At 50.1% G+C, this 23,783-nt stretch overlaps 9 protein-coding genes across 9 annotated transcripts; 4 read left to right on the plus strand and 5 right to left on the minus strand.

The window, feature by feature from the left end:
- Positions 1-159: 159 nt before the first annotated feature.
- MGYG_06335 (dolichyl-phosphate-mannose-protein mannosyltransferase 2) lies at positions 160-2,686 on the plus strand (the record flags this gene model as incomplete). The annotated part of the gene is made up of 5 exons (XM_003171745.1): positions 160-303; positions 381-511; positions 593-1,145; positions 1,206-1,965; positions 2,040-2,686. The coding sequence occupies 5 exons, from the start codon at positions 160-162 to the stop codon at positions 2,684-2,686; spliced, it is 2,235 nt and encodes a 744-aa protein (XP_003171793.1).
- A 349-nt stretch (positions 2,687-3,035) lies between these two features.
- Positions 3,036-4,047, minus strand: MGYG_06336 (hypothetical protein; the record flags this gene model as incomplete). Its single annotated transcript, XM_003171746.1, has 2 exons — positions 3,036-3,421; positions 3,588-4,047. 2 exons carry the CDS (start codon positions 4,045-4,047, stop codon positions 3,036-3,038), a joined length of 846 nt encoding a protein of 281 aa, XP_003171794.1.
- Positions 4,048-5,073: 1,026 nt separating this feature from the next.
- MGYG_06337 (hypothetical protein) lies at positions 5,074-6,521 on the minus strand (the record flags this gene model as incomplete). Its single annotated transcript, XM_003171747.1, has 6 exons — positions 5,074-5,224; positions 5,397-5,456; positions 5,566-5,614; positions 5,778-5,831; positions 5,946-6,252; positions 6,468-6,521. 6 exons carry the CDS (start codon positions 6,519-6,521, stop codon positions 5,074-5,076), a joined length of 675 nt encoding a protein of 224 aa, XP_003171795.1.
- A 648-nt stretch (positions 6,522-7,169) lies between these two features.
- MGYG_06338 (GTP-binding protein YPTC4) lies at positions 7,170-8,240 on the minus strand (the record flags this gene model as incomplete). The annotated part of the gene is made up of 2 exons (XM_003171748.1): positions 7,170-8,066; positions 8,169-8,240. The coding sequence occupies 2 exons, from the start codon at positions 8,238-8,240 to the stop codon at positions 7,170-7,172; spliced, it is 969 nt and encodes a 322-aa protein (XP_003171796.1).
- Positions 8,241-10,466: 2,226 nt separating this feature from the next.
- MGYG_06339 (hypothetical protein) lies at positions 10,467-12,863 on the plus strand (the record flags this gene model as incomplete). The annotated part of the gene is made up of 2 exons (XM_003171749.1): positions 10,467-10,479; positions 10,555-12,863. The coding sequence occupies 2 exons, from the start codon at positions 10,467-10,469 to the stop codon at positions 12,861-12,863; spliced, it is 2,322 nt and encodes a 773-aa protein (XP_003171797.1).
- A 1,215-nt stretch (positions 12,864-14,078) lies between these two features.
- Positions 14,079-16,733, minus strand: MGYG_06340 (hypothetical protein; the record flags this gene model as incomplete). The annotated part of the gene is made up of 1 exon (XM_003171750.1): positions 14,079-16,733. The coding sequence occupies one exon, from the start codon at positions 16,731-16,733 to the stop codon at positions 14,079-14,081; it is 2,655 nt and encodes an 884-aa protein (XP_003171798.1).
- Positions 16,734-17,455: 722 nt separating this feature from the next.
- Positions 17,456-18,209, minus strand: MGYG_06341 (hypothetical protein; the record flags this gene model as incomplete). Its single annotated transcript, XM_003171751.1, has 3 exons — positions 17,456-17,812; positions 17,891-18,133; positions 18,165-18,209. 3 exons carry the CDS (start codon positions 18,207-18,209, stop codon positions 17,456-17,458), a joined length of 645 nt encoding a protein of 214 aa, XP_003171799.1.
- Positions 18,210-19,380: 1,171 nt separating this feature from the next.
- Positions 19,381-21,616, plus strand: MGYG_06343 (hypothetical protein; the record flags this gene model as incomplete). The annotated part of the gene is made up of 5 exons (XM_003171752.1): positions 19,381-19,804; positions 19,930-19,970; positions 20,023-20,173; positions 20,228-21,345; positions 21,416-21,616. 5 exons carry the CDS (start codon positions 19,381-19,383, stop codon positions 21,614-21,616), a joined length of 1,935 nt encoding a protein of 644 aa, XP_003171800.1.
- A 322-nt stretch (positions 21,617-21,938) lies between these two features.
- MGYG_06344 (hypothetical protein) lies at positions 21,939-23,228 on the plus strand (the record flags this gene model as incomplete). Its single annotated transcript, XM_003171753.1, has 1 exon — positions 21,939-23,228. The coding sequence occupies one exon, from the start codon at positions 21,939-21,941 to the stop codon at positions 23,226-23,228; it is 1,290 nt and encodes a 429-aa protein (XP_003171801.1).
- Between the last annotated feature and the right edge of the window lie 555 nt (positions 23,229-23,783).

Below are 23,783 nucleotides of genomic sequence, written 5' to 3' on the forward strand. Positions count from 1 at the left end.
GAGTCGTGGTGGTTCTTCTTCCTTTTCAGCCACTACTTGTTCTATCTATCCCATTTAAAATAACTTGTCAGCGGTCTTTTCATTTCTCTTCTTTCTATCTAATTCCAATTTAATATCTTTTACGACCGGCCGGACTGGCTCTTCGTTGGCTTCCCAAGAATGGCGGCCGACGATAGAGCGTTTGCTTCTGGCTCCTCGCCGAACGCAGAAGTGCGGAGGAGAAATGTGCCTGGTGCAGAGAAGAGCGGCGCCAATGTCCCGATTCCCAGCATTGAAGTCGACGGCAAGAAGCTGAAGGAGAAGGTATGGCAGTTCTCTTGCAACGGGATTAGAGGCTCGGGTGTGACGTGCTAACGTGTCATTTTTTTCTCCTTGCACAGTCCCCTTCCTTCTGTGAGGTTCTCGATGACCTCGAAGTGTTCATTGCCCCATTGATCTTCACCGTTCTGGCCTGCTTCACTCGCTTGTGGCGCATTGGTCTTTCGGACATCGTTACGTGGGATGAAGCTCAGTAAGAACCCGAGACCGACGCTCTCATGTGCTGTACATATTCTGGGTTGGATGGTTGCTGATATACGCTGCGTCACTTTAGTTTCGGAAAGTTCGGTTCTTACTATATCAAACGGGAATTCTACTTCGATGTTCACCCTCCGCTGGGTAAAATGCTTATTGGATTGTCGGGTTTCCTGGCTGGTTATAATGGTTCTTTCGAGTTCAAGTCTGGCGAGAAATACCCACCGGAAGTCAACTACACCTTCATGCGTGTATTTAACGCCTTCTTCGGTATCATGTGCATCCCGCTTGCATACTATACCGCTCGAGAGCTTAAATTCCGCCGTCCAGCCGTCTGGCTTATTACCCTTATGGTGCTTTGCGAAAACTCCTACGCTACGATTTCTAGGTTCATTCTTTTGGATTCTATGCTTCTTTGCTTCACCTTCACCACTACCCTTTGCTGGGCACGATTCCACCGACTTCGACATGATAGCTTCTCCCCCGAATGGTATATCTGGCTTATCTTGACCGGCTTGAGCATCGGATGTGTCTGCAGTGTAAAATGGGTTGGACTCTTTTGCACTGCCTTGGTCGGTCTTTATACCATTGAAGATCTCTGGCACAAGTTTGGAGATCTAAAGATGCCAACGGTATTCATCCCTTTCTTGCCTTGCCTATTACGTTATGCGGTGACTAACTAAAATATATAGACGGTCCTTGCTCACCATTTAGGAGCCCGTGTTTTTGGTCTGATCATTGTACCATTCCTGGTGTACATGTTCTCCTTCTATATCCATTTCCTTGTTCTTGAGAACTCTGGTACTGGTGATGCTCAAATGAGCTCTTTGTTCCAAGCTAATCTGAGAGGAACCAATGTTGGAAAGGACAGCCCTCTGGAGGTTGCCATTGGATCGAAAATCACAGTGAAGAATATGGGATACGGAGGTGGCCTGCTACACTCTCACGTTCAGACTTACCCCGAAGGCTCGGGCCAGCAACAGATCACTTGCTACCACCACAAAGACTCGAACAACGAATGGTTTATCTACCCAAACCGCACTCAGCCAGATTATAATCCAGAAGGCCCTATCGACTTCATTGGTGATGGAGACGTTATTCGTCTCATCCATGCTCAGACTGGCCGCAACCTACACTCTCACACCGTGCCAGCTCCAGTCACCAAATCTCAGTATGAAGTATCTGCCTATGGAAACACCACTGTCGGTGACGCCAAGGACCACTGGACTATGGAGGTTGTCAAAGATGTAGCCTCTAGAGACAGGTCGAGAATCAGAACTCTCACCACTGCCTTCCGCCTACGCCATACTGTCCTGGGCTGTTACCTCAGAGCTGGCGGTGTTAGCTTGCCTCAGTGGGGATTTAAGCAGATTGAGACTACCTGCACCAAGGAGAACCGGCCATTGGACGTGTATACTCATTGGAACATCGAGTCGCACGTGAATGAGAGGCGTATGTACTCCCTTTTTTCAGCTTCTTTTCTATAATATAACATAAAACCTGATGCTAACATATCTAATATACAGTTCCCCCAAGTGAACCAGGCGCTTACAAGTCGCCCTTCCTCAAGGACTTTATCCACCTGAATGTTGCCATGATGACTTCCAACAACGCTCTTGTTCCTGACCCAGATAAGCAAGATGACCTTGCATCCAAGTTCTGGCAATGGCCAATCCTTAACGTCGGACTCCGCATGTGTTCTTGGGACGACAACGTCGTCAAGTACTTCCTCCTCGGAAACCCACTCGTCTATTGGGGCAGTACCATGAGTCTGGGTGTTTTCAGTCTGATCGTCGTCTGGTACGTGCTTCGCTGGCAACGTGGCTACAACGAACTCAGCATGGCTGACATTGATCACATCCACTATTCCGGTATCTACCCCATTGTTGGCTGGTTCCTTCACTATCTCCCCTTCATGATCATGGCCCGTGTCACCTACGTCCATCATTACTACCCGGCCTTGTACTTTGCTATCTTGACCATGGCTTTCTGTATCGACTGGTTCACTCAGAAGCTTAACCGGAAGGTCGAGTGGGCCGTCTACTCTGTCCTCTACATCGCTGTCATTGGCCTGTTTGTTCTCTTCAAGGACATTGTGTTTGGTATGGAAGGCTCGAACCAGCAGTGGAAGAGTCTCAACTGGTTGAGCACTTGGAAGATTGCCAACCGATAGACGAGCAGCGGTGTATGTATGAATTCACATCTATCATATCTAGTGCTGGTGAACGAAGTCACCGGCAGATGAAATGAGAGATATTTTCAGACATAGCTTTGCCGTCTTGTTATGACGGTAACGGATCAGGGGGGCTGAGAAGTTGCTCTAGAGAGGCTACGGGCCAGATAAAAAAACGACAGTAAGAGATTGGAAATTTCTGTATTCTAATAAACACTTCTCACTTTTTCCGTTCTATATAAAACAAAAAGAAAATTGGCTCTAATGAAATATTAATCATAAAAATCTACGGATAAGTCCTACCCAAACCGATCCTATCCACAAGCCTACCAGATCTCATAGCCCGCATCTAGTTCTTGGTACTGCTCCGGTTCAGCCGAGGAACAAGCCTGGTCAGGACTGAGATCTGGAAATCATGATCATATTCCCAGGACCCCGCCGGAAACCATTTGCAGCTCAGGACCTTAAATCCTCTTCTCTTCCAATATCCCTCCGTGAGATCAGTCCTAGTTCTAACCCAGAAAGTCAAAGGCGAAGAATCTCCGGGCACTCCCGTTTCTCGCTCCCGCTGTTGTGCAGCAGCATCCAACCTTTCCAGAAGGTCATCCTCTAACATCTGTACACAGCGAACAGCCAACCCTTTACCCTTCAGCGAGTCATCAAACGGCATGACAGAGACACAGGCTGGTTCCCAGTGTTTTACAGCGAGTAAATCCTCCGGCTCTGGGTCGTAACCTATTACACAGATATGATTAGCCAGGATTCCTTTTTATTTGCTTTTTTGTCTGTGGCATGGCCAGTCCGGATCGCAACTTTAGATAACTATAAATCCACGACCATGTGTAATTTTTATAGATATAATAGCTAGGAAGGAAGCATGGGGGGATAGACGTAGCCATACCGATGCCCTTCTCGATGTCGCCGTCTAGTTCTCCCTCGATGGGCCGAATGCCGAGATACGGCTTGAAGAATTTTATCGTCGCACAGGCAACGGGTTCATTGATGTCTATCTCACGCTCCCCTTCGTCGGCTACAGCAGCAGTGCCACTGGTTCCATTGCCGTTGGCATGACCATTTGTACCGTTGGAGTGTTGTTGCTGCCGGCTCTCCTTCGCCTTGTATCTGAACAGGATGACTATTCGACCATGCTTGCCGATCCACGGAATGAACTGCTCTGGGGAGTTGAACCGGCCCTTTTTACCGTCCGAGTTGACAGCGACGCCGTCATCGCGCCTGAATGCGAAGTTGATCAGTCTCTGCACTCGGGGTAGGCATGGATGGCGAAGCAGTTCATCTATATCCAGCATCAAGGAGCCGAACTCCTCGCGGCGCTCTTCAGACGACGCAGGAATCACTGCCATGGCTCTTCGGGATGTCGACTGATCGATGGACGAAGTTATGAAAAGAGTATGGCCAGTTGTTGGTAGTTAAATAAGAGGCAACTGAATAGATAAATGGCGAATTGAACTCTCGGGTAATTTAGGTAATATGGGTATGGCGGCTTATCAGATGGAACGTACCCCTACTTACGGCGCGAGGGGCTTATATATAGGTTTTTACTACGGTCCTTGACCTCCTGCGATCGTGACTCATGGCAAAAGAAGCTGCTATCGAGTTAACTATCTTGCTGAATACGAAGGCTTTAACACAGGAAACCCCGTTAAGTCCGTCTCGTGGCGTTTGCATCGCTTTCAAGGCGGATATAAACTGATAACTCGAGATTGTGGGCTGTAGTTGCAGAAAAGGGTATGTTTGCACCCTTCGGGCCTCGGGAAGGCAAAGGGCGTGCGGCTCGCGGGCGTTAGAGGCGGGTGGAATTACGAGTCGCAATGGGGCAAAGTCGGCTGAGATGCAGGCGGAATTGAACAGCCTTAGAGGTCAGTAACAGCCGTGGAGAGCAAATAGGGTCCCCCCACGTCGAGGGATAGAAGATATCTTATCAGATGGAGGCGATGCAAACACTCGGTAACTCTATTGCTCCCACAGGCACCATGGAAAAGCCGTTACTGGTCATGATAAAGACAAAGATGAAGGAAGTAGACAAGGTTTATTTAGCTAGTTAGTTAAATTTGGCTACAGGTGCTCGTTATCCTTGTTACATGCAACTATGGCGATGATAGCGACCATGCTATCATGATTCGTTTTTAGCCTGTATAGTGATAACTAACTAATATTACGCAGCCAGTAATTAAAGAGATAGTTATTTTAAATAGCACCTTTTTATATGGGTAATACTTTATATACCGTAACTACCTAAGCACCTCCCTCTTCCCTTAAGGATACTTACTTTCTCTTCCCGGGCCTCTCTCCGTACCTCTCCCTATACCTCTCCTTATGCCTCTCCCTAGGCCTCTATCTAGGCCTTTTACTCTCTCTAACTACGAAATTCATCGTCCGCCATAGAAACAGAGCTTGAAAGGGTAAGCGATATTCAAGGTAGAAGCCTCCGTGTTGACTTGAGCAAACGCCTTCATTTTGATTGGACTTGAGGATGTTGACGCAGCGAACGCTCTTGCGCCTGCTGAGTTTCTCTCACGGCTAGACGGTCAGTAACGTGCTTCAGGCATGTTCAATGCTATAGTTATATGTAACATACCTCCAAAGAGTTGCTAAATTTTATAGTCCATTTGGGACGGCGAAAGGTCAGCTTCGATCAGTGCAGCGACTATATACTAGTACCCTTTAACCCAGCCCTTCTCTCCTTGGTTACGGGTTGGCGACGGAAATAACGAGAGTAACCTCGTAGAAAGTCTGTTCCTTTCGCTCATTTCTTATGAATTATAGGTAAAGTTAATATCTTCGTCCTATTCCTCGCAAAGCACGCCGTGCGGAAGGGGTAAGGAGAAGCTAATAACAACTTGGTTCGCCAAAAAACTCACGCCCATATGGTATTATAGGGCGGACTCAATTCGGCCCAGCTCACCCTTACTGAACTCTCTTCCTCTTGTCAGCAGATTAGCGTACTGTTGATGTAGCCTGGAGTTGGGGGCAAGAGAATCTCGTCCAGGGAAGCTTTGCAGGTATTTTCTAGCCAGCCGGCGAAGCCCTCTCACGTATGATCGGGGACGGTATCAAGTCAAGGACGGGGTACTGCTGTCTATCTCAGGTAAATCCTGGAACGTTGTCTCGGTTGGTAAAGCAACATCTAGGCTCTCCCATTTTGATCGGAAATCAGCGAGCGGAATCCCTCTGCGTTTGAATCCATTCGCTTCTTAGTCGTTGTGCTCAACACTAAGCGAGATACTTTGGACACTTTTACCCTCTGAGAGTGGACGACTTTTTGTCCATATGTCTAAGGGTATGCTCACATCAGTAGATAGATCTCCTGGATCTAAGGTTGAGGTAACAGCCCAGCCACCAGAAGCATAAGGCGTGGATATTATGGTAAGCTCAACCTCACTGCCAACGATACTGGCTATGTCCGATACATTCAAGTCAAAATCACAATTCGACTTTGTAGGATCCGATATACCGAGCTCATTACCACAATTACGACCTCCAATAGTAACTAAATTTGTAAATTGGCCACCATGGGCAAATATAAAGACGAAAAGGGGCTGGTTTAGCTACCAAGCTAAGGCAGATTCATGGCGTAAGACATCAATAAAATAGGGTAAGAGGTTTGTCGATGGAGTGACGTGAACGTCATTTAGCTCTGCTGCGACAAGACTGTTACCTAACACTGCTCGCCGTGGGGTATATGGGTTGCCGTGTAGATATGATCCGTATTTATGTAGTAACGTCGTCGGCGAGTCACTGTAGCACCAGGTCTGGGACGTACCTTGCCCATGTAGGAGGGTGTGAAATGCAAAGAAGTCCGAATAAAACCACCCATCTTCCTTTAGGATGGCTGCGTCACTGGTATCATCACCTATGCCGCATACTGCGACAATACGGGCGTCTGGGCTTATATCTGGGTGAGTTTATGATAGCCTCCATGGTCTTGGAAAAAACCGCTAAATGTATCAGATATCCAGGATCCATTGGACCTTTCAGTACTGCGTTCCATAACTAACTACTCCCCACCTTTTCTCTTATTTCTAAGCGAGGAATGGATAGCTAGACAAGTTATAACAGCAGACACCTGGCGACCTCAGCCACTTTTATATCAGAAAGCGACGATGGCGAAAGTGACGATACAATGACGAAGGTGACGGCGGCTGAATGTAACATTAGATATTACATAATAAAACTATGACTAAGCTGAGATGTTGTTGAGGCTGAAAATTTGTTGGTGAACTCGAATATTAAACGCCGGGAATATAATGGTAAATGCGAAGGAGGGCGTCCAAGGTACATTAAAATCGGTAAGGTTAAGGCCCAATAGACACGGGCAGATGGACATAAAAATGTCGATGCATGCAGGTAAATGGGGTAAAATATAGATAATAAAACAAGCAGAGGCAGAAGTAGCTGAAAAGAGCCTGGAACGCAAGCAAAGCAAAAAAAAAGGGGGGTATAAGTATGTTGCTATGTATATGATTCAACAGCACCCGCCAGTCCATCCACGGTTGCCTCTCCGCATGGCATCGTTGACGCCCAGATTGACTGTCCGCGGTACACGTCCGTTGCCGGGCCCAGCTGAGGCACCGTACCCCTTGACTCCGCTCCGCCGGTCATTTAAATCGTATTTATTACGCTGTATATTTCTGTATATTCGCTCAGCTACTTCTCGGAACGCTCGTTCGACGTTCTCGCCTGATTTGGCGCTCGTCTCGACGTATCTGACGACGTTATTCTGTCTGCACCATTCCTCGGCCTCTTCGCGAGTGACGCGTTGTGCCTTATTATCACCACTATCGGTATTGGCACTGTCGGGGTTATCGACGTCCTTTTCTTTGCCCTTTGAGTCGACGAGATCACTCTTATTGCCGACCAGTATAACGACGATTCGCTCTTCGGCTATCTGTCGCAGGTCCTGAAGCCATTGAGTCAGGGAAGCAAATGTCGGGGGCCGAGTAATGTCGAATACTAGCAGGGCGCCGGATGCACCGCGGAAATAAGACCTTGTGATGGATTTATATGTTTCCTGCCCTGCTGTGTCCCAGAGCGAGAGCTTCATCCGTTTCTGGACTGGTGGCTCCGACGGCTTGGTGGGAGGCGGAGGGAGCCCCGAGAGGCTTCGTGGGGATGGCGGAACGGATTTGTCGCTGGCAAATTTCCCATTCTTAGTATTGATGGTTTGGCTGTTGATGGTGCCTGTAAAAGACGCCGAGGGTGTGAGGGCAGAGGGAGTTGATGCTAGCGAGGTGTTGTCGAAATTGATCCCTATCTCGTCTGACGCTGGCGGGCCAACAGGAACTATCCTCGAGCCGAACTCTACCCCGATAGTCACATCGTGGGTGGTGCTAAAGCGGCCCTCGCAGAGACGGACGGTGAGCTGTTGAAGCCAACAAAAGCAGGTTAGCAATCGCAGCAAAGAGGTAAAAAATGCACTAGGGGACAATTGCAGGGACTGAGAATGGAACATGGACTTGCGCACACTTGATTTACCTGTGCCAGAGTCACCGATACAGACGAGTTTCGCAATGTAATCCCATGGTGGGCTTGACATGAAAGCAGGCCCCGACTCGGTGCTTGTTTTCCTTGTGGTGAAGGCGGGTGGAAGGGGAGGGCAAGTTGACGAGCCCTTGCGGTTATATGTAGCCGCCAAACAACAAGGCCGAGGAGCAGCCAGGCAGGACCTTGGGGAAGAAGCAGTAAACTATGAAGCCGTCCGAGGGGAAGATTTGGTCAAGATCGTGGGGTAAAAGCGAGAGAAAGCGGGCGTGAACTATAGATTGGGTTGAAATTTGGGCATCGAACTCGGCGAGGGAGAGAGGGTAGCTTAGTTATTATAGGTAGCTTTGACGTGCAGCTGGCTGACGACGGCGGCGGCGGATGAGCAAGTGCCGGGCCAGTTATAACTAGCAGTTAGTTAACTATAAGAAAAGAAAAGGCGAAGTCGGTTGACGGGAGAGGAAGAAGAAGAAGAAGAAGAAGAAGAAAGAGAAAGAGAAGGAGAAGAAATCTGCCCGCGTTGAGAAAGTGACTGTTTGTCTGTTTATTGTTGTTCTCTTGTCTCGGAGGAGAAGAAGAAGCAAGTTTGGGCAAAAAGCACGAGAAGCGACGAGAAAGAGAACGACCAAGAGAGGAGAAAGAGGCGGCTTGCTCGCTCCCCTTGCGGCCTAGCCCTGAGCCCTGGACGAAGTACTACGAGGTATCTGGGCAGTGGCAGCTGGCAGCGAAGATACTTGGACGATACTTCGGCTTCGATCGAGAGCTGCTGCCGAACGTCATCCCTCTCGCCCTCATTCCAGGAAGAAGAAACCATACAAGAAGAAAACATAAGAAGCAAGACGGGGAAGAAGGTGACATCTTGTTCAGCCTTGGGATACGAGGGAGGGAGAGGCTCTGGCATCTCTCGCACGGCATACTTGGCCCGCCAGCCAGCTACTTTTTCGAGTTCGCTCTTTTCACGTCTCTTGAGGGCCGCCTACAAGGCAGGATGGACAGTCCTCTGGCAACTGTACTTCTTTCTGCCATCTGACCTGGCCCTTAACTCAATAGTCAACGAGTTGAGTTAAACTAGCTGTGTCCAGAAGAGCCCTGCTCGGAAGAGATGCCGCGTCTATTCCAGTTCACTAATGCATGCTCTCTCCTGCTTCTGCTGCGAGAAACAGGACGGGCCTGGTGGCAAAACGTAGGCACAGCCAGACGCCTGTCTGAGTTCTGCAGAGTCTCTGGAGCTCTCTCTCTTGAGTTGATCGGCTTTCCGTTGCCTGCACGGAGTAAGCAGAGAGAGCTGACTCCTTGAATCAAGACCGAACAGAATCCCTCGGCCACCATCCGAGGACAGACCTCTGCAGGCGTGTAAATTGAGAGCCAGGCAGCCCCTGCTGAACATAGTACTATTATTATCGTTATTATTCCCAGTGTGCGCTATTCTTATTCTCTTCGGGCCAGCTGGTAGGCCATGTTATCTGCGAATATGACACTGTTTAGCTTCGCGTAAAGACCGTTGAAGACGCCAGGATGAGGATGACCACGGGAGGAGCTCAACTAGTCAACGCTTGACCCAGGCTGGTGACTCTTTCTGTCTCTCGCGCTCTCTCGCGCTCTCTAGGCACCAACCGTCGCTTCTCGAGGCCAGGCAGCAGCTACAGCCACATGCTGCACACAGTCTTCTCTTCTCCTCTATCATCGCCATCATCTACTTCTTCTTCATCATCATCTTTGTCTCTTTGTCTCGTCTCCTCATCTTTTGACGACGTCTAAAATCCATGTCAGGTGACAAAGGCACATGACTGCTGCTTACCTCAGCATATCGTCACCGTCTTCTCTCTCTCTCGCTCTCGCTTTTCGTTTCTTCTTCAACTTCGTCTCTTTTTTGCTATTTTTTTGTGCTTTAGGAGATTCACCTTCTCGTCTTCACTTTCGCCGTATCCTTAGTCTGCTGCTTATGAACGTCCTGCGCAGGAGGAGGAGTCTGAGGTGCGGTGCTGCCTTCTCTGGAGCTGCTGCTTAACTACTACTGCTGGCTGCCGTATCTATTCTTTAAACCTTCCGAGCGCTGGTCAGTAGTAAATGACATAACACAGCGAGCTCTCGACCCAAGACCAGACACGCTTCCTCCTCGGCCGTAGGCGGTCCCTGATATGACTCAATCTGCTATCCATGAAACCAGATAGTCTGTTTGCGAAGAAACGAGTTGCTGGTAGAAAAGAGCTGGGTAGCTCGCTCATCATACGTCACTAACGAAGCACCGACCGCACAATCGATAGACCTCCTCGAGTCGACCATGTTTTCAGAATGTGCGATAGCCTCCTATATTATCTTCTCTCTTTCCTACACTGTTGCGAGCTTGAAACTAATATAACTCTCTGTAGATGCGTCTCGTTTTCTCTCACAGTCACAGTCCCGAATAGCACCCGGGGACGGCTCTCCCCCACGGGAATTTGGAGATCGAAGTCGGAGGCCTGATCGACAGGCCTCCCGCCCGCCTCCGTCACGACCTTACCTGCAACGAGCTCTAGGGAATCCCTATTCCTCCACAGCTTCTCAGACCTTTGCCTTTTCACCACGGTCGTCTGTACATCACGCACCGCTCTTTCACAGCAATACCGAGCAACTTCGCGAGGAAGACGACGAGCGAGAAGCTGCTGATTTTTATGCCCTGCAGAGATCAAGACGGCACTTTGGCGCAAGTAGGCTAGCAGAGTCCTCTGAAGCAGACGAGGGAGATGACAGTAAACATTCGGAACACAGTACAGGCCAAGCAGATGAATTCGGAAGAGGGACGGGAATACGAAGCTCATGGCGTGGAAAGGCTTCTGTTAGCGGTCCGGTAGGGAAAACAGGCACCAATACCCTAGCAGAACAGCCTGAAGAAAGCGAAGAAGATGCCATATCGATGTCTCACGGCACCTCCAGTCCGGGGAAGGGCAGAATGGTTGATATACGGCTGGAAGACTCGATCAAGACAGACGCTGTGAACGTTGATTATGACGACGATGACCCGCCTCCAGAATTCACAGCCGGTGGGCCGCCGATACGCCAGTTTCAAAATCAGTCCAGTCACCTGGGTGACGACGAGTTCCAGACCAGTTCTGGATTTATGGACCGAGAGTCCGACAAGCAGGCCTTGTTAAACAACCCTAGACCGCCCAGCTCCATCGCCTCCGAGATGCCTGCGTCCGTGGCCCGCGGGGAACCTGAGCCTCCCATGCATGACATGTTCTGGGGACACATGTTCTTGCTTTGCCTGAGCGGCTTATTCGCGACCTCGTTCATAGTATACCTTCACACTACCGCGCCGACTAAACTCCCGCTCCTCGGAGACACCATCTATGCTACTCTACACTCTTCGTTTGGTCTCCTGGGAACGTATACCGTAATTTCAATATTTGTGGCCCTGCTCTGGCTGGCGCTGTTGCGATCTTATGTTCGGCCCCTGGTGTTTACTATGCTAATTGCAGTTCCTGTCATTCTCATTTCCTTCTCACTATACCCGTTTATTTCTAGCTTCAAGGGTACCTGGCATGGATCCAGTATCCAGGATAAGGTCATGCGATGGGGGTCGCTAGTCCCTGCAGTCATGGCTGCAGCTTGGATCTACTCCGTCGTCAAGGGCAGGCATGCGACAGGCAAGGCAATTGATATCCTGGAGTTCTCATGTCGTATTCTAGCCGCAAACCCAGCGCTGCTTCTCCTGGGATTTGCAACAATAGCCATCATCGCGCTCTGGAGTTGGGCATGGATACTCATGTTCACCCGTGTCTTCCTCGGTGGGCATCTCGCATCCGGAACCAAGAAACTCTTCATCATCGATCTCGGTACCTGGTGGCTAGGCATCTACTTCATCCTCGTTTACCTCTGGTCTCTCGGCGTCATCGCAGGCATCCAGCGGACTACCACTGCTGCCGTCGTTAGTCAGTGGTATTTCCACCGCAATGCAGTTCCTTCGCCTACGTCTCACGATGTAATTCGGGCTGCCTTCACTCATGCTCTGACTACTCTGTTTGGAACAATATGCCTTTCAACATTGCTATCCCTTATGGTTCGCCTTCCCCTAATCGTTCTCCCTCGCCGTATATCGTCCGTGATATCACTAGCTGCCTACTCTTGTGTTCCCACGCCGGTTGCTGCACTCACCAACCCTCTCACCCTGACATATGCTGCCATCCACTCCCAGCCCCTAGTCACTTCAGCGCGCAGTCTCAACCAGATGGTCTTCCTAGCTCCCTCAGCCGCGACGGCTACGACATTCCACCCGCGAACCTTCTCCGACTCGAGTCGTACAGACTACTATTCCTCCACTTTAATGCCGTACCGTCTAGCCAAGATGCTTCTACATGCCACACGGTTCATGATGTCTCTTGCCCTCGGCTTCGGGGGCTGGGTATCTACCGCTCGCAGTCTGCAGGTCTCCGGCGCAAACGGTGGCAAAAGTCCTACCATCCGCGGCAGCTTGTACGCTTACGTTGTTGGCTTGATCGCAGGAACGATTGGATGGGGCGTGCTATCTGCTATGGAAGGGGTACTTGCCGGCGTCGTCGATGCGGCTGTCGTTTGCTGGGCGAGTGAAGTCGGCAGCGTACGACGAGAGGCTCGCTACTGCCGCGAGGCCGGCCATCTGTTTGGCGGCGGTAGTGCGGACCGTATGGATATAGAGGACAGACCAGCACGGCTTGACTAGTGAGTGCGTTATGGTCCTGTCGACCTGCACACAGATGCAACCTTTTTTTATTTTTTTTTTTTGGAACCCGTCTTTGATAGATACGGGTATCTCGAGGTTATTGCTATTACACCAGGGGTCTTCTTTGTTTTGCCATGCCATGCCATGCTATCATATGCTGTGTGTGCTATGCTTTGCTTTGCTTTGATTATGGACTTTTTCTTCCATTGCATGAGCGGGGGAGTACCTGTAAATACAGCGTTGCTTCTTTTTTTTTTTTTCCCAAACTACCAACCATGTCTTTTTAGTATCATTAATCCACAGAATAAATTGAAAACCTATCAATCAAATCTTCAACTTTTTTGATACTATTGATAAATCTCTGACCAAAAATAGAGAATAATAGGTCAAAGAGGTATTATCATATCTAAGAACAACGTATGGTATGGTAAATAATACACTCACTCCAGAGAGTTAACAGAAGAAGAAAAGAACAAACAACAACTATCATCCCGGAGGTCGCATATTCAATTCATCGCAGAAACCATTTTTGTTTTGTTCCCCTTTCATTCTTTCTTCATAGGCAGATAAATAAATCAACACCCATCCATCCATCCATTCCATTCCATTCCATTCATCCTCACGCCCTGTTGCGCAATACTCCAGGCAAAACCAGGCAAAATCAACAAAGAAGAAAGGCCAAGTAAGTAAGTAGGCAAGTAATAGTTTCTAGAAACATCATCAAGGAGGGAGAACATGATGGAGAATAGAAAGAAGTGAGTAATTCAATTCAAAGCAAAGCAAAGGAAAGGAAATGAAGTAAAAGCAGCGCTGGTAAAACAAGCAGTGGTAGCAGGCCTGAAGGGCAGTGATCCTTCTTGGTATCATGTCATTAATTAAAGACGAGAATGGGCTAAGAAAAAAATGGAGAAGAGAAAGTAAGCATGGCAGGTCGAAGCAATGGTATCGAGGGGCGACTAAGGGAGCGGGGTACAATGAAATAGGAAATGTATGAATGTAGACGTAGACGTAGATGTAGCTGTTAGGCTGATAGTTAGACAAAAGCAGGATAAGATCAAAGAATGGAGAGGAATGGGCGGAAGGGAAGGGGTATCAGGTCGTAGACCCTCTGGGAGATGGATGCAAAAATTCTAATAACGTTGAAAAAAGGCTGGCTAGAAAATAGAGAAAGGAGGTAAGGAAAAGAAGAGTAGGGAGAGGGAGTGGAAGAGGCAGCTATAGGCCCAATCTACCCTTCCATTTGACTCCTTCTCTCTCACTCCACTCGTTCAGAAAAGCCCAGCCGAACCGGACGGCTTCAAGGGGCGTCGATGCGGTGCCCAGCGGGAGGTAAAAGTCGCCTCCATACTCGCCTAGTTTAAGCTGTTCTCTTCCTCGATCGGCGGAGCTTTTAAGCCGTTTCGACCAAGTGCCGGGGTAATGCTGTGCGAGGACGGAATCAGATAGCTCGCGGGATCCTTCAAGCCATAGACGACGAGCAACCTTGTACGATTCGGGCAGCCTAGTTCTCAGCTCTGCAAACTCTCGGCGCTGCTTCTTGGTTTCTTCGCTGGTTACGGTGTTGCCGTCGCTGCCAGGGGTTGGGGCAGGACTATGTTCATCGGGAAAGGGGGTGGTAGCTAATCGTTCTAGGTCGAGAGAATGGATTGAGTCATGGCAGACGGCACCAAGGAGGAGACAGAGACCATGAAGGTGTGGGTAAGAGGTTGTTCGGCTGAGGATCGCTTGCCAGTATGCTATGATGGAGCGCCAGCCGGTGGAGTTGCCGACTTGCCGACTGAGAGATTGGAAGCGTTGTTCGGCGATGAAGGCTAGGATAAAGCAGAGTAAAGCCTCGACTGCGATTGTGGCGCTTAGCTTATCGTCCTGGATATCATGGCTGGTGCTGTATTTGTGGGTCGAGTTGCGCTGTGAGGCATGCTTAAGATCACGGCCAAGATTGACAAATCTCTGATATTCGTCACGCCAACCGCGACGCTCTGACGGTTGTGCACTGGAAGATGGATGACTTTCCACAGAAAGAGACTGTGTCATCTTCACGCTTGTTGCGCTGCCGCTTGGAGTCTTCATGTCACTGTCCCCGGACCCTACACGGCGCATTGCAGTACCCTTGGGTTCCTTTTTAGGTGTGAGAAATTGGTCCTGCGAGGATGAAGGTGGGTGTTTAGTGGCTGAAGTTGATCTAGGAGTCTGCATGCTAGGTGTCGGAGCTTGATCGGCGAGGGGTGGTGCAAGCGTGTTGGAACTCCGTGGCCGTTTCAAAGCTGGCTCTTGGACATCATCCCCGTCCATTGCTTTTGGTCGCTTATACCCTGAACTGGGCTCACGCTGTCTTCCCGCGGAAGGGGCACTTCCAGGTTGAGGTGATGAATTTGACGGAGAACTCCTGGATATGACAATAGAATCTGGTAGGCCCTTTGGTTTTCCGGAGCTCTGTGTAGTAGTAGGCGTAGGTTTCCGCTTGGATGATATTTTTAAAAGCGCCTCGATTCGTTTCCTGTTCTGCCGGCCATACCTTAGCTTGACGATCAGCCTCTCCTTTGGAGCTGTTGTTGTGATTCGGGGAGGTGGTTGAGAAGCAGTTGTCTTCGAGGAGGTTGTTAATGGTTTTGGTGGGAGATTCGCGCTAGCCGATGATATACTGGCTGGTCTCTTCTCGGCGGCCATGGAAGATTGCTGGGGCTGTTTGGTTGATGATGAGGTTGAGCCCGACTTTGGTTTGCTGGGCACAATCTTGTTGGATATGCTGGAGATAGAACTAGAGTGAGAGCGGGAGGTCTTTTCTAGTCCGTCATCAGGCAGTCTGGCCAGTTCTTCCTCTATATCTGGCGGGAGGGTCGGGGATAGCAGAGGCGGCAGGGAGAGGCTGAAGCTCTCATTGTCGAATGGGAGCGTAGGGGAAAGCAGTTCCGGCACCATCTGATGGGCCCTTCCTGTCTTTTTTGTAGGCGTTTTCTCTTTCTCCCTCTCTTCCGGCTGAGCGGAGAGCCGTAGTTTCTTGCGCGGCGGAGATTCCTTTGGCAAGCTGGGTTTTGACGACGATGGAAGCTTGGTACTCTTATCTAGCCGGCTAGTACTGGCTGGTAGCGAGGGGTTATCTAGCCCGTTCTGCTTGGTATCATTGCTCCTGCCGCCAGTCCGGCTGTCAGGGGCGGAAGTTGAAGAGGTAGCAGGGGCCGTGGCCTGCGAAGGGTGATGGTGATGATGTTGGTGATGGTGGTGATGATGGTGATGTTTGGCGTCCGGCTTGGAGCTATTCGACTGCGGTCTGCGCAACGCCTTTTCGGAGTCTACACTCCCAGGCCGATTGCTGGCCGTTCCATTGGCCCCGTTGGTCGATAGTTCCGCTGCACCAGGCAGCGGTGTTGACGGTGGAGGAGTCTCCAGGGCCTTCTTCTTGTAATCACTCAGGGTGATTTTCTTCTTCCTCTTAGCCAGGGCGTCCTGCTGCGAGGCGGTAGTAAGTGGCGCCGCCATGCTAACGGCACTTGAGGGTCTCTGGTCCTCTTCTGGGACTATATTCCCCTTGTCATCCGACCAGCCTCCAACCGAGACGAGCAGCGTGTCTTCTCCCTGGTGCGGGAGAAAGGTCATATACTGCAGCTGTTCTTCTTCGGGAGAGAACAAGGTATTCTCTCCTACAGCCCAGTTGCTCACAAAGCGCGATCCCAGCCGGTATGGCTTCTCTGTTGGCACGGACAAGATGTATGGGTGGGCAGGCAGGACGTCCCGGGTGAGCTGCTTGAACTTGCGGTCGATGTCACTCAAATATGTTGAATAAGACCTCTTCCCAGACGACACAAGCGACGGCTTAGACGGTCTGTTATCGGAGTGTGGGCGTGTTTGCGGGCTGCGACTATCCGCCGACATGGCAAACGGTGTGGTAGCAGGCACAGATTGCGTGGATTATCGGGCTGCGAGAGTGGACGGCTGATAGACAAGAAGGAGAGGATGTCGCCTGAGACGGTCGAAGGCTAACATCCAGGCCGGCGGGCGGGAGCTGCAAGGCGGGAAGAAAGGGTCGCTTTTCGAATTTGTTTCGGCTTGTTGCAGGACTGTCACTGTCCAGGTATCAAAAGGGCTCCGAGATGTAACTATGAATGAGGCATTGATTGAATGCGCCAGGCCAGCCCATTCACTGCAACGCAGCACAATAAGAGCAACACAACAACGGCCGCGTACAGTGTCTCTAGACTCGCAAAAGTGTCCCGCTTTCATTCACAGCATCCCTCTGGTCGCATTTTTTTCTTCTGTTTGTTCCGGCAGTCGTGTTTGGCGTGGCTGGCGAATTGCGCTGGGCTGGGAGCGTGTTGTTATTATTATTATCCGTCCTTTTCTTTTATTTAGTGAATGATGTCAATGAGTTAACTACTGTCAGGGAAAGCGAGCGTCAGGTAGCCAGAGTATGTCTCGTACGGCCCTGATGGTGCTGATGATGTGTAAAAGAGCGTCCCCCCCTGTGCGAATCTTGCGGTGGCTCGTTTGGCTGCAGCGTCTGCGTTTGCGGTGCCTGCTGGGTCAATTCGAGATGCGTTGGCGGTCGGAGTGGGCTCGTCTTCTTCCCGTCTTTTTTTCTTTCTCTCTCTTTCTCTTCAGCCGTCGGGTAGCCACTGGGAGAGGCGCGATTCGACGGCAGACGGCCACTCGACGGGCTTGCTGGCTGCGGCAGGCGTGTCCTGCGTGTTTCCGTGGGCTGTTTGTCCCTGGGCTTGGGCTTTGGGGGCTGTCACCGGCGGGAGGGCGGAGGGCGGATCGCTGGCGGAAAGGTGCAGAAGCGACGACAAGGCTCGGGGCGGACGGCGACGGCGAGGTGCTTCATCGCCCTCGACTGGTGTCTCCTCCTCTTGTGCTGCTGCTGCTGCTGCTGCGAGACGGACTCGTTCGTCTGCGTCGCTTTTGTTCTTGCTGCGGTGGGAGGGAAGACGATGGGCTTGGGTTCGTCTGGCTCGCTGGGTTGAACAAGCCGCTAGTTCAACTAACTAACGCGACGGTCAACTATAACGAAGTAGCTGGACGAGACGGGCTACTTTGGTTTCACGCCAGATGACGGTGGACGACGAAGTACCGCTGCGTCTGAAAAGGGCCCGGCTGATGGACAAGACGGAGCGACAGGGTCTTTTCTTCTTTCTCGTCTCTTTGCTTTTTGCAGGTAAACACTTGACTAGATCACTTGGTGGCCACCGGGCGTCTACAGCGTCTACCAGGTCGACGGAAGGAAGAACGGCAAGTAAAGGAGTAACCAGAAGAAGAAGACGAAGAAGAGACCCTGGCTAATTGTGGTTAACTTAGGTAGTTATGTACAGGCCGTGATGCCGTTGACAGGCATAAGTGCGGCTGTTGGGCCATCTTGATACCCTGATAATATACACACAACCAATAGAGGAGATGAGAGATGGCAGGGAAAAAGGACAAAAGACTCGATGTAGATGCTGGTCGAAGGCTGGCATGAGAAGACTGAGCTGGATTGACAGCAATCTCTCTCTACTGGATCTCTCTCCATGGACATCTCGTACGGCAACACGGCATGAATTTCACTACCTATAACTCACCCGGCCAGTGAAGAATCTTCAAACACCAAACATCAAACACCATACGTCAAACATCTTGGTGTCAGATGGTGCGACGGATGACGAGGCAAGTGTTCGGTACTTGAATAATATAAAACCATCAGGCGGTTCGTTGGCTGGTTTTAACTATTTAATTAAGCATACAGACATCTCCCGGTCTATATCACAGCACTTGATAACCAGCGAGTCTAACTACCCAGTCACTGTGATCGGTCATCGGGATCAAATTTACTCTTCCAGGAGACCCAGTCAAGATATCTCATCAGATATCTCATCGACCTCGTCCGTCGTTAGCTTAATAGTTTAACGCCCCAAGGAACTCCTTCATGCTCTTCTCCTTGCCGCTGGTGGTCAGCGTCGCCTCGTCCTGGTCGATAGACCACCGGAGCAGCTTATCCCCTTCACTCACGCCGTATTTCCTAGCCAGCCGGCTGACGACTTCATCTACAGGCAAGCATTATGTCAACTGGTACCTAGCTTAACCACGTAGTCTAGGGACGTACCACCGGAACTGACGCCCATTCCCCAGATTTGCAGTTGGTACGGCAGCTATCCTTAGTGCTCCTAGGTGGATTCTCTTTCTCCCAGAGCAATCAAGCGTAACACTGACCTCGTCTCTTCTTACGCCTTCTCTCAGTAGCTACCTATGTAATGTCTTCTTCTCGTGTTCGAGTACTTGTTATGTGCCTGATGACATCATCCTGGTCAAGACTTGGGAAGGTCGAACTTTTACTTCGGCTGTTTAGTTAAATAAACCATCAACATCAGCATTACATTTAATAATAACACCAACTACTTCAGATTCATCTACTTGTTATATCGCTCGTTTGATCCGCTGAAAAGCGATATACTCCCTGGTTCATTACGCAAATCCGTCCAGTTCCATGCTCTTTAGAAACAGTCTCCCGCGCCGTCTCCCGCAGTCTCCTCTCTGTCCTCGCCTGTCCCAGATGGCCTCCCATCTCATCCGCAGCAGCAGCACGGCCGGCTCCAGGGACGAAAAAGACGACCAGCTATACTCCTCAACCACCACGGTGGATGCTCCAGGAGTCTCGCTGGCAGATATCAAGAAGACGAACAACTTCACCTCCAAGCTTCCACCGGATCCTGCTTTTGATACCCCTCTGGCGTCACACAATGCGCCGCGTGAACACCTGGGTCCTCGGCTTGTTAAAGGTGCGTTGTACACCTTTGTCAGGCCAGAGACTACCCAGGAGCCAGAGCTGTTGGCCGTTAGCCCTTGTGCGATGAAGGACATCGGTTTAAAGGAGGGCGAGGACAAGACGGACGACTTCCGGGACATGGTTGCGGGAAACAAGATATTCTGGAACGAGACAAACGGAGGCGTTTATCCTTGGGCTCAATGCTATGGAGGTTGGTTTTATACATTATCCCATGCCATTGTTGCGCTATAGAAGTATTAACTCGGGGTTGTAGGCTGGCAATTGTATGTTGCTATTTTATAACTTACATTGAAACAAGGTTATATACTTACGAAGATATATATAGTGGCACTTGGGCGGGCCAGCTTGGAGATGGAGTATGTTCCTGCCGTTTTCCAGCTTCAAATATGGTACTGATGTGTTGTAAAGCGTGCGATTTCTCTCTTCGAAACGATAAACCCGACAACAAACAGGCGCTATGAAGTTCAGCTCAAGGGAGCTGGCTTAACGCCGTACTCTCGTTTCGCTGATGGCAAAGCAGTCCTTCGCTCCAGCATTCGAGAGTTTATTGTCTCTGAAGGTTAGTGATTGTCAATTGATACCTAGATTGACGGTAAAGCTCACTGTTCTCCAGCACTAAACGCACTGGGTATCCCAACTACACGCGCCCTATCTTTAACTCTCTTACCAAACTGCAGTGTCAGGAGAGAAAAGCTAGAACCTGGTGCTATAGTCACTCGTTTTGCAGAATCATGGATTAGAATAGGCACGTTTGACTTGTTACGGGCCCGAGGCGACTTGAAGCTCACCCGCAAGCTTGCTACTTACGTTGCCGAAGACGTATTCCCTGGCTGGGAGTCACTTCCGGCAGCTCTACCTAATGCTCAGGAAAAAGACAAACCTGTCGATGGGGAATTGATAGACAATCCTCCAAGAGGAGTGCCCAAGGATGCGATCCAAGGTGAGAAGGGAGCAGAAGAGAATAGGTTTACCAGGTTATATAGAGAAATAGTACGCCGCAACGCAAAGACTGTAGCCGCCTGGCAGGCATATGGCTTCATGAACGGTGTGCTCAACACCGACAACACTTCTATTTTCGGCTTATCACTGGACTTTGGCCCATTTGCCTTCATGGACAACTTTGATCCAAGTTATACGCCCAACCACGATGACGAGATGCTGCGCTACTCTTACAAGAACCAACCATCTGTGATATGGTGGAATCTTGTGCGTCTCGGAGAAGCATTCGCTCAATTAATGGGAATTGGCGACAAGATTGATGACGAAACATTCCTCTCCACTGGACTGAGTGAAGAACAAAAACCAGATATCATCGCTCGAGCTGAGAAACTCATCGATCAAGCTGGAGATGAATTTAAAACGGTCTTCCTAAACGAATACAAGCGTTTAATGTCCGCACGTTTGGGGCTCAAAACACAAAAGGAATCTGATTTTAGTGAACTGTTCTCGAATCTTCTCGACACTCTCGAGAAGCTAGAGCTGGACTTTAATCATTTCTTCAGAAGGCTATCTGCACTCACGGTGGCAGAGATAGATAGCGATGACAAGCGGAAGACGGTGGCCAGCAGGTTCTTCCACGACGAAGGCGTTGGCGGCATTGGAAACACCGAAAAATCCGCGCGAGAGAGCGTTGCTAAGTGGCTTTCATCATGGAAAGAGCGTATAGTAGAAGACTGGGATGAGAGTCAAGATGAGGAGCGGATACGCTCCATGAAGGGGGTGAATCCGAAGGTAACCCACCACCATATTTTTAATCAAGGAAAGACGCGCATACTGACATACACTCTTTCCCTTTAACTAGTTTATTCCTCGGTCATGGATCCTAGATGAGGTAATCCAGCGTGTTGAAAAGCAAGGCGATAGAGAGATTCTGGGTCGAACCATGAACATGGCCCTCCGCCCGTTCCAGGAAGAATGGGGTATCAACAAGGAAGAGGAAGAGAGATTCTGCGGCGATGTCCCTCGGTTCAAGAGGATGGCAATGTGCAGCTGCAGCTCATAAGTTCACCCCTGCTACAACTTTCCGGTTTTATTTATTTTGTCCGGTCTGGGCCAGTGAAGACCATCGGGTAGATATGATGATATATCCTCTTCCCTGACACTTTGGTGGCAACAAATTCAATTCTATTTACTTCATGACGTTTACTTAGATTCAATATGAGAGTCAATTCAAAAATTGACTCCATCACTCTACTTAAACTCCAGCATGAGCCTCCCAAGCTACCATCAAATGCTCCATCCCTCGAGAAGAGGTTTGCCCCTTCCTTTTATATACCCTTTGGGGGGAAAACAAACAAACGGCTGGGTTGCTCCTACCATAAACCATGAACAGAAGAATTACAGGAAGAGATAGAAGGTCCGAGGATCGTGGACACATTCCCACTAATGCCTTCGCTAGCAGCGATGCAGGGAGCTATTCCGGGTCCAGCAGTGATATTGGAAGTGTACGAACAGCCAGCAGTGTCATCAACGGGGACGACGACGAAGAGGTGACGCTTCGCAGAGCCTTTGAAGAAAGCCTGAGACTGGAGAAAGATCGCCAGCGGCAGCACAGGGAAGCTGAAAAGGAAGCTATGAATAGGGAAGATGAGGTCCGCCGACAGTCTCTCCGGGAGGCCCAGGAAGCAGAGAGGAGAGCGCGAGAGGCCGCCCGCGCAGAGGAAGAGGCGATCCGGGCAGCGTTAGAAGCCAGTGAGCGGGAAGAGGCGGCAAGAGTAAGGAGAGTACGCGAGGATTTAAGGTCGATCGAGAAACGCTTTGGGGGTGGAGATGCAGCTAGCAATGGACATGGTTCGCAGGAGAATCACGAGCGGTCCTCTAGAGACCTGCGTTCGACTGCCCCTAGATCTAGACGGGGACATGATGCCGAAACGCAAAATACTGCAACCCGGACGGCTGAAAATCAGGCCACTCGAGGGAGAGCTCAGACTCCGGTCGACCCAAGGGAAGGTCGAGCGATAATAGTGTGCAGTCCCCGGGTGAGAGAGGCCATGGCTTGGAATTCTCGAGCCTACCTCATCCGCGGCTCAGAGCAGCCCAGCACCCCTCGCAAAACCGTTCCAAGCAGTTCTTCTTCCAGTGCATCTTTGGCCTCAAATCCAACTAGACCTGCACATCCAGCCAGATCCAGAAGCCCAAGCCCTCAATCCTCCAGGAGGTCCAGGCGGAGGTCCAGTATGCCACTCCATAACCGATCGCCCCCAACTGCAGAACATAATGCCATAAATCCAGCTGCTTATTCCTTACAAGATATCGTGGCGAGATCCGTCAGGGAGACCTGGTCTGGAGCCCCCTTGACCGAAGCGACCCAAGAGTCCAACGACTACCAATTGCAGCGAGCTATCAACGAGTCCGCTGAACAGCACCGAGATGAAGATGAAGAAGCTGTTCGACGCAGCAGAGGGATTCCAACCTACGAGGAAGCTTGTGCCTCGGTGCGGTACCGTCCCCCACCAGGCATGAGATACTCCTTTCAAGGCCCGGATGTCATTGAAGTCCCGAGAGAGAACGGTCCACCAACGAAGCTGAAGATCGTAGGGGATATGGACCTAGGAGAGGCAATGAGCGTTGCGAACCAACGGTTGAAGAAGAGAGGCATGGCACAGTTGAATTAAATCTGGCTCTCTATTTGATTCTTTTTGTTCGCAGCCGTTTTGTCATTTTTAAGTTCCCTGCTGCAGGTTTTGGTATGGCTGATCCGGGGGGCGTTTGCGGGTGTAATGGCGCTTCTGGCTGCTGGCGTTCATTTTGTATTGATTGCCTGTAACATAATGGAGTAAAGGAAAGGAGTTGGCCTAAGGAAAGCAGGCGTAATGGATATAATAGAAAATAGAGGATCACAACCTCCTTTTTCGAATGAAGTGATTTTGTCTGTCATTTTTGAGGCCAGAGCCAAACTTGGTAACATGAAGCCGCCATAAGGCCATGCGATAGGGCCGTAGGAAGGTAGCGAATCGTTAGACTGGCCGAAGGAAAGTCTCAAGACACCACAATTTGTAGAATTTAGAAAGAAAGGAAGATAGGGGGATTCTTGAACGGTCGAAACGGGTAATAATTGCAGTCGGAGAAAAAAGAAGAAAACGGCCGGTAATATCAATGAATCGTTAAAAGACATGAAGAAAAGGAAAGGTAAAAAAAGGGCTCGCAACATTGACAAGTCCCAGAAGGCT

This window comes from Nannizzia gypsea, genomic scaffold (genome assembly GCF_000150975.2).
Source record: "Nannizzia gypsea CBS 118893 supercont1.5 genomic scaffold, whole genome shotgun sequence".
Taxonomy (NCBI): Eukaryota; Fungi; Ascomycota; class Eurotiomycetes; order Onygenales; family Arthrodermataceae; genus Nannizzia; species Nannizzia gypsea.